General features: G+C 33.5%; 1 protein-coding gene across 1 annotated transcript; it reads left to right on the forward strand.

Moving 5' to 3' along the window:
• The first annotated feature begins 525 nt into the window (after positions 1 to 525).
• LOC120342780 (uromodulin-like) lies at positions 526 to 8,903 on the forward strand. Its single transcript, XM_039411757.2, has 10 exons — positions 526 to 702; positions 2,242 to 2,312; positions 3,400 to 3,522; positions 4,344 to 4,549; positions 4,761 to 4,927; positions 5,380 to 5,512; positions 5,769 to 5,887; positions 6,274 to 6,442; positions 7,254 to 7,425; positions 7,591 to 8,903. Exons 2-10 carry the CDS (start codon positions 2,243 to 2,245, stop codon positions 7,779 to 7,781), a joined length of 1,350 nt encoding a protein of 449 aa, XP_039267691.2. The 5' UTR covers positions 526 to 702; position 2,242; the 3' UTR covers positions 7,782 to 8,903.
• Positions 8,904 to 9,914: the final 1,011 nt, after the last annotated feature.

The following is a 9,914-nucleotide window of genomic DNA, read 5'->3' on the forward strand; positions in this document are numbered from 1 at the left end:
CGGACAAAACTCCGGTCAAAATTGCGAAAACAAACATTGGTTGTTTGATAGAAAGAATTCTACTTAATAGAAAGCGCCAAATGCTTTAAATTGCTAATACTGTTCGCGATTATCCGTGGAAATAGTTAAAGCTTGTTCGGATAAGCGTTATCAGCCCGAGATTTTAGAATAAACTTTGAAGAAATCAGATGAACATTTCAATAAAAGAATACGCTCGCAATTCAATATCCTTGTTCTCATCTCTTTGAACTGCAGATTTTGTAATATTTTTTGGTTCAGCTACGAGCTATCATCTAAAGGTGATGTGTAATTAAAGTCTTGCCATCTACTAGCATAGTATATAGATAGTATTTATTAGGGGCCCAAAGATGTCCACATATCATTGTTTGTACAGCTGATATTGGAAAAGGCGCCGAAACAATATATATTTTTTATATTCGTCATTGATGCACCATTCAAGTAGAAACAATTGAATGACATATTATATAAATCTTTTTTAAACCTAATTTTATGATAAAAATATAGGCTACTTCGGTGAGAATTCCCTGAGACCGTGAATTAATCGGTCACTGAGAACGGGAAATGTTTGTAGCTGATTATGAATCGAAGTTATTCTGAAATTGATCAACGAATTTTCAAAGATAAAGGAACATATTTAGAGGAATAGATAAAAGGATTGTGGATATATACATATACAAATAAGTAAGTTTTATCACGGCTTTTTGTATCAGAATGTTTGTAATTCATGTATTGTACGGTATCGTGTGCCTTATTGCTTTGGTCAAACACAAAGTATTATCAGTAATAGGTATCATCAAAACGATGTGACATCGTTAAACGTGCATCCTTTTTTAGCGAATGTATTTTACATTTCTCAAATTGAACAAGTTTTATAGTTCACTCATTTGATCTGCATATTTTCATCATAAATATTAGGTAATCATGAATGTAGAAAAATTACACTTAGCGTGTTTTCTTCTGATTGAGGATTGCAACGAAAATAAATATCTGAATCTGGACATAGTGTATGAACATAATATCTATAACATTCGACGGCAACACACTTGGGCTCAACACGCTAACATACTTTTGTGCGCCCAAGTCCGCATCGGTGGGCATACTACGTCGATTAGCAAACTGGTTCATCATAGAGGTAATATAATCTACCGTCATCATCTGTAACTGAAAATTTTTATATTAGAACCCGGAAAATGAATTTTTAACGGCTTGTACGTACGTCTTTAGGGCGAAGTACGGAAACAAAAATTTCCCGTTATTCGTCATCACTAAATACACTTCATTTTTTGGTTTATTTTTGTCTTTACGTCAGAGATATCAAAATAGCCAGTATTACTCAGTATGATTTGAACAATAAATTCTTCATTATTGAGAAACTATATTATTATTATCACACTAAAATGGATACAAATACTCTTTATTTTGATCAAAAATAAGAAGATATGCTATTGTATTTTAAGTTATGTATTTGGCTTGTTTAATTTTCAGTTTACATGTCGAAAGAACGCTAATTAACGCTTCAAAACCACGAAACCAATGACTAGTTTGTCAAGATAACGTTATATTACTTAGCCGGAGGCAAAACAACGCATACCAGCCTGTATTTACTGAAACGACGTAGGCAAATAATGAAACTAATTTTTGTCAAGTGTGTGTTTTGAAGCTTTCATTATTACCACCCACAAATCTACCAAATTTTACATTAATACAATCAATTAATTTACATTTATACTGGTAGCGCGTTGGCTCAAATGTTCTGATTTATTGAGATCAATCAGATTAAACGAAGTAAAATTCTATTGTCTTCCTTAATCACTGCTAGACTTAAACGCCTGCATTCCAAACAAAATCAAGGACCATATATGATTTGGTATTGTGACGCAACAAACACTCATGTAGTTGTAATTTAATCATTTTAATACATCGCCAAAATAAGTAAATGTAAGGGTCTTATAGCAATTTTTCACTATCACTCGGCTATAAGTAGCCACTCAAATAAGTGAAATTTAAAGATTATTTGAAATGATCGCAATTTATCTACTTCAGCATAGCTTTCCTATCATATATTACATACTCCGGTGCCTCTGAGTATAGGCGTATATGAAAAACAATTCGAGATATTTTCGTAGTTCTTTATTTTTTTATAAAAATATGGATATTTTTTCCTACAACGTAATTGCATATCATTGTTATAGTTTTTACTCTACTTTTTCTTATTTTCAGTATGGTGCCAACCATCAAGTATGCAGTATATATATTACTGTATTTAAGTTTGGGTCTACAGACTGCAAAATGTGAGTATTGAAACTCGAAAGTTTGCCTGTAATACTATGTGGAAAGCAATATTATTCTCCACATTTTCAAAGATTAGCATTAATAAATTTAGTCAAGTTGTTATAAAACAAGAGACGCTACCCCTAATATATTATTTTCAAAGGTGCTCCAGAAGTATGCTCAACAAGATGTCGCACAACCTGAATCCTAACGGGTACTCACCTACTATGTTCAGGTTGTGCGCCATCTTGGTGCGCATACTTCTGGAGGTCCTTTTCAAATATTGTTTTGCGAGGTGATTCATTACTTTGTAATGTTTTTGTATAGATACGTACGTACTTTTTTTTTATAGCGAATCATGGCTTGTGTAAGGTAATCCTATGGAATGCAAAATCTGTTACATAAGATTTCGAATGGGATTAAACTTGATATTATCATTTCAAGTGTCCAAATCAAAGCCGAAAATTCAATTCCCATTTATTATTTTTAGAAATCTCATTGGCTGAAATTTCGGAAACTGTTCCATTGCATAAATTTACTATTGCAATTCCATAACCCTTTTATTTTAAGAACTTATTTACTGCTCTTGTGTTATTAGTTTTAATATGTTCACAACTCTAAAACTACATTTCACATGAAATAAATTTTATTTTGGAACAACAAACATCATAAAAATTGACATGAATCGGACTCTAATGCTATCCGAAATATATGATTCGATTTAATGATCATATATTATATAACTTTGTCTCGTACTTGTATGTGATAGGATTTTTATACATTTCACTTTTTATTGCAAATAATTACTGAATAACTTCTAAATCGCAATAAAAATGTTTTTGATGGTACATTTGATTTCTAATACAGGGCTTAATTAGACTTAGTAAAGGCGCAATACAAAGTCATAAATGTTAGCAATAAAGTAAACTCAAAATATATAACATTAACAAGCTTCAGCTATCCCCGATCATTACGGTCATAAAATTTAAAAGCAAATTTCACATTCATTTTCAATGCTGATATAACGTGCACTTAAATATATTTCAATATTATTTAAATCTTTTATGTTATAGAAATACTGGAAAATATGTTTTTTTTTACTCTCAGGTCAATCAGCATGTAACGGTGTAAGTTGTAGTAATAAAGGAACTTGCATTGAAAATGAAGCTTACAGTAGAGGATATTGGTGTGAATGTGACGAAGGGTGGGCTGGTCAGGATTGCAAACATCGTAAGTTAATGTTGTCTGTTTTTGTCAATATTTCTTTGTTGGAAAATATAAAATATGATGGTTTGCTAGTTTATAATATCTAATGTGGTGTTTTATGGCCAGTATAAGAATGTGAACTAATATAAATGAATCTCACAGCATATGAGTATTTTCCTGATACCGCATGTCTCACAAGCATACAGTGAATCTACAGTTGTGAGCGAACATTTAGAAAGTTATTCTGAAAACGCATAATTGATGAAATAATGACAACACAAAAGCATACAACCATGAGTGAGCAGATAATGCAGATTTCGACAAATTCGAGAAATCCGCTTCAATTCGTACAAATTTATTTCTGCCAAGCGTCATGTTTTTAGTTTTAGACCATGTGAGATGGTTTCAATTGAATTATCACTTCCGAAAAATTTATCAGCTTTTGAAACTGTCTCTCTGAAATAAATGCAACTAAAATGACAGTTAACAATATATCATGGACGCCAAACCAGACCTGCGAAGTCGAAGGAAAGTTTAATCCGGCTCCCGGCGGCTGACAAAATTTCGATGTCCGTCCTGAAAAAATCTACTCCGACTGACTTACCTATTTCGAAATAGCGAGTCCGTTTTTATTGTCAACATTCGGACGAATTTGGAAAACACCCGTTCGGCTTCAATACATGCCTGACCGCAGTCCATACCTCAAGAATTTGATGTCAAATGTGATTCAGTTGCACCCCTCGCTAAAAGTGGCATTCTCGCGCAAAACCAATTTTAATGTAATTACACAATTTCGTCATCTGTATATATATAATTATACATTCTAACATTCAATTATACTTCAGCTGAGCCAACAGTCAGGTGCGGATATTCTGACATTGAAGTTGTCATCGACAAAGGACTAGTGAGAGAGCTAGAGATCGACGATGACGCAAAATACGTTTACTTCGGACTTTCATCAGCATCGAGTCATTGTCGGGCAAAAGAAGAAGAAAACCTTTACAAATTGTCAATACAGGCACCGTTTTCGAACTGTGGAACTCAAGTTATTGTAAGTATTTAATTGTCCGTTAGTTTCGGAGAAAGCTTTTTTTTTCAACAACAACAATAGAAACAACAGAAGCATCAACTAAAATTACAAAAACGAATTTTTCAAAACGACCCATAGGGAGCGCAACTCGATTCGAAGAATGACTGGGATCTCAACGCCCAAAAGGGCGAAGTGAATGGATTAAAATACCGATATCATTTTTGTTTTTCAGCAACGAGGGCCCGGAGACGACTATACATTCAGTAATACGGTAGTATGGAATAGAGAAGTTCACAATCCACAAAACATGATTGATCGAGAATTAGTTCTTCTAGATTTTAAATGTATCTACGAGGACACTTATACAGTAACAGGACCAGCTATATTGCCGACAAACAAGTAAGTGGGACATTTAGATTAGATGAAAGTGTGTTTATGATAATTTAGGACTTGGTTTAGAAATGTATCTCATCTCTCTCCTTCTCATAGTCCCCAGTTCATGTATTTCCTACAAGGCTAATAACGTCATGGAAATACAAGGTCGGTCATTTGCACACATAGCAAGCAAAATATGCATATCCAACCAGTCTAATGTACATATACAGCCAAAAAAGCAACATGCATATGATAGTAGTCCTAGCTAGATCCAGATGGCTGTATATGTAGGCTACATCACATTACTCACGCCTCACTAGATTTTTAAGACAAAGACACTTCGTAAATCCTCATTCGCCTTATGACTATCACCTTGCATTCTGAGAACTATTATTCTTAGAAAAATATGTCGTCGTCTCTTTCTACGCACATTACAATAATGCAAACATGTATGACAATTATACCCATAATTTTAGTGTACTTCAGTTTGTTTCTGAAAAAGGAAAGTTTGAAGTTCGAATGAGACTTTATGATGACAATAGTTACACAAAAGCACATGAATACAGCAGTTCGCCTTCTATTATGATTGGAACGAATGTATACGTTCAAGTAAGTTACGAACTACTCCACCCTTCAGTTCACTCAGTTGTGGACTGAATTATCCTGAAATCTATCACCTGAGATGCTAAACATATCGAGGCCAACGGCATGGCATCTTAGCAAGTTTACCGGTACTTCAGAGTTGCCTATACTGGTGCAGTATGCATACATAATTTTCCAACAATAATAATTAAAAAAGAAAAATATAAAATTGTATGAAAAATTGAAGGGTGTCACAGTTTAATTGATGCAATGTAACATACAGGTTGAATTGGAACTTATCAAAGACACACAGCTTGTTGTAACTATGGATCGTTGTTTCGCTTCACAGTCACGTGATCCAGCTGATCCTATAGCTACAAAGCACATGCTGGTCACGGACAGGTAAAGGAATTTGCCTTTTAATAGTTTTAATGACTAAAAATACTTAATATTTATCTAATCCTTTTTTTTAAATGCGTCCTATTCTAACAAACTTTTTCAATCACTCGGTGGCGCTTGAGAGCCTAGAAGTTGTGGCTTGAGCTACCAAATCGGATATACTGACGGAGCGTATCTCATATGTAGGTCAGAAAATTTGATTTGAGCCCTATCGGAGCAAGTGAATAAAAATTATTGTAATGGCGCTGTTGCATATGTATTATGGTCCAAATTGTTTCTCAAATTCCAAACATTGTATAAGAAAGAAAAGTCTGTGTAAGGAATGATATTTTGCCAATGCCATAAGCTCTTTTATGTTTTCTGGAATCTAATGGTATACACTCAACCAGATGCGTGGATTCCCGTGATCCAACAGTCCAAATATCATACAATGGAGAAGAAAGCGAAGGAAGATTTAAATTTCAAATGTTTAAATGGAGATGGAGTGCTGATGACGTTTATCTACATTGTGAAATCGATATTTGCAATAAAACATTTGAACAGTGTGCCGGTGAAGCAGTAAGTAGAATTTATCACCTAAAATGTGACATTAATGATTTTGATTACAGAGAAATAAGTTAATTTCGTAATGTAAAGTGTAAACTTTGTCTGTTTCTACCATTTGTCAAACGAATATGGTTCATTTTTACTGTAAGTATGAAACAAACAAATCAATTTCGTATGGGTCAGTTCAATTCATAATTTTTATCAATGGGCAGATGATCGGGGGTGAGCCAAATGAATAATTTTGCTTTCGGAAAGTTATTGGCAAAAGGTTGAAATATTTTGATATCAGAACTACGAATTTGAAAATTACAGTATTTGATATCTAATATATCATTCAACATGGCAGCAAAAGTTGTTCAATTCTCATTTGTAAACTTGAATGAAATCGAATCAACTTACATCAATATTAAGCTGTCTTTTTAAAGTTTAAATTTATATAAGAAATGACGGCTAAACATGAATGGAAAATTAAACAAAAAAGTAGGAAAATGAATGAACAGCATTTGATATAACCAGTAGTGGTGTTCAAACTTTAAGAACGATTTTTCTTTTTTATCGAACTCACACTTACGTCAAGCCCGAAAATGTATCTATCGCACCACCTAAGCTGCATTAACATGGCACGCTTTACATAAATATATTTTAAAACTTCAAATTTAGCTCTAATCGTCAACTGCGGTTTACGTAACCCATTTTCTGCTTCGTATATAACAAAAAACAAGAACGTGTTTGCTGACTATGAAGGCATTCCCAAAAGGGATTCGCGCGAACATCTGGGTCCCACCACTGTATATATCTACAGTGTGACAATAAATTTTTTCAGACCAACTGCAAAGGTTCAGGTGACTTCAGACGAAAAAGAGATTTGCTTCGTGAGGGAATTTATGATCCTGATTCTCTTACACACACAAATAAATTTGTCAGTAACGGACCAATAAAGGTGGAAATGCAGGAGGATCTGTTGGAATTCGGAGCTTCTGCAGATGCTGAAGATTGTAAGGCTTTTGTTTTTACATCAACATCCTTATTCTTTCATCCAAAACCATCAACGTTTCCCTTGTTCTCTCACTTTCTCTTTCTTTTTTCTTCTTTTAATTCTAATTTACATATTTCTCTCCTATTACCTTTACTTTTATTATACGATTTTATTCATTTTACAGATGATACTTCAATGATGTTCCTTGGAATTGTATTAGCTCTTATCTTAGCTGCATTTGGAGTAATCGTCATCATCATCTTCAGGAGAAGACGTCGCACAAAAGCATCTCGAAGGAAAGTAAATTATGCTCAAGTACCTCAACAACAACAGCAACAACTAAGTTCTTTGAGGTTCACAACTGAAGCTTTCTAAAAATCATCTATGACGCTGTTTTGCTGGCTTTTATTGCCATATAGTATCATAACGCAATATAACTAGAGCAGGGCGAATAAGTTAGCCCAGTTCAACAACCGCACAGGCAACTATATTACAAAATTTTAAATAAGATGCACACCATATTCAAATGTACGGTTGTTTGCCTGCGAAACGCTACAGGCATTATATTAGAAAATAAAATAATCTCAAATAGGCAGCCATTTTTGAAATACCATACGTATTAAAATTATGTCTATCATAACATGAAAAAAATATAGTTTAAGTAATGTAGCCTACCTACTGTGTGAACATGGGTTGCTAAGATATAGCGACTCACCAATTGCGATTGAAGTGATCTACATGAGCCGCGCGCCCATGGGTCTTTGATATCAAGCTCAGCTAAATTGCTTATGTAACGTAGCAAACACTTGCTTTCGACTTGCCTTGTATTGGTTTACCTTGCACTTTCTTTTACTATTTTTCTTGTATTGCTATCTGAACAGATACATAGGTAAATGAAGCTGGATGTGTTGTGAACTTGAGTGACGTACTATAGTAACTTTTTAAAAACCTTTTATGAACCGAATTTTTATGATTTGAAGTAATTGCTACTAATATACTAAAAAAACAGTAAAGCGAAAGAGAAAAGACACTTTGGAGGTCTACAGACCAGATTCACCAATCAATAGCCTATATCTGACAGGATAATACTAAAAAATTTCTGATTTAAAAAATCCAATATAATTTCAATCGTACCACTATATTTGAAAAAATTTTTGTAAAAATAATTATAAATTTTTTACCTATATTGACTAAAATTACAGATTTAATCCAAATCTTGTCTGATTAATATATATCACTTTGAAATTTGTTGATCAGCATGTTTATAACGGAATTGAATCATAATTAACAAAAACTCTTTTAAAATTATTATGTGACCCTTGACCTTTAACCTTTCAGTACTCGCAAATTTAATGAGATAACTAATTTGTTGCACCTGATGTAAAATATGACTTCTGACACTTTTCATGTTTTTAATCATGTTTGCCCTGTTATTTTATGAATATTTGATGAATTATGCCTTTCAACAATATTAGTAATAAATTGGTATGAATATTGTGTTGTTCATATTGTTTACGTTATATGTAGGCTTCATAAAGGCGATATATCCATGTACTTAGGTAAGATACTCATAAACTTCTCTCAAAAGACCACTGTCGCGAATACGTGGAAGGAATAAAACGTGTATTCCCTAAGACCTAGGAAACTAATAAATGCATACTGTTATTGAGATCTTTACGCCCAAATTTTCAATTATCCTGTAATCGATAAGATTTCAAAGGTGACATAGACTTAAAACATTACTCTCGGAGATAAAATTATGTACAAGTCGCTGACTCAGAGAATCATCGCCTGGAAGATAAAAATTCTTCGAAGAGAAACACTTAATTCTGAGCTTGTAAAAAACGGATAATATGTAATTTAGTTGTTCCATTCATTCAATATTTGCCCATTATAACGACCATAATAACCCATCAGGTTGTGGGAGAAAGTCCCCAACCCCCCTAGTTGCGAGTCAAGTCTTCGGTTATCCGAAACTCGGGTCACTTTATTTTATACGACTCCATCTACCACTTTTGCTCCGAAATTAGAGTGAATCGTTGATAAAAGGTGAACCGAGTCCAACTGAAGTCAATTACATGTCATAAAAACACATCGGCTTTAAAGCCGTCAGTTTATTCCCTCGCTTGCCAAATCGAAAGACATAATGATAAGAAGTCATTTGGGAATAGGAGAGAACCTAACAACAGTTGTACAATATTCATTAGGCTACCGTATATTTTCCTTATATTGCTCACATATACTTCCAAACAACCAATCCACAAATAACTATATCAAAAGCATGGTTGCCACATTTCTTACAAGATCAGGCAATCTGTGGACACAATTTGGACCCTATAAAGTGAAATTTGAATTATACAAAGTCATGTAAATGATATTGTTTACTTTTCCAACTCCCTATTTTTTTTATATGTATATATAGAACAAGAAAATCCAAAAGGTTTGCTTATAGTTTTATCTTGGTCTGTATTATCCTTACTACCCTACTACGTTAGTGTAGTGTTTCCC

The sequence above is a fragment of the Styela clava genome, chromosome 1 (genome assembly GCF_964204865.1).
Source record: "Styela clava chromosome 1, kaStyClav1.hap1.2, whole genome shotgun sequence".
Classification (NCBI taxonomy): Eukaryota; Metazoa; Chordata; class Ascidiacea; order Stolidobranchia; family Styelidae; genus Styela; species Styela clava.

What these genes read in the sequence shown, in the direction of transcription:
- LOC120342780 (XM_039411757.2), top strand. Translation starts at nt 2,243, where the DNA reads ATGGTGCCAACCATCAAGTATGCAGTATATATATTACTGTATTTAAGT. An exon ending in TGGTCAGGATTGCAAACATC is followed by an intron (nt 3,523 to 4,343) that starts GTAAGTTAATGT and finishes ATTATACTTCAG; the next exon opens with CTGAGCCAACAGTCAGGTGC. An exon ending in GAACGAATGTATACGTTCAA is followed by an intron (nt 5,513 to 5,768) that starts GTAAGTTACGAA and finishes TGTAACATACAG; the next exon opens with GTTGAATTGGAACTTATCAA.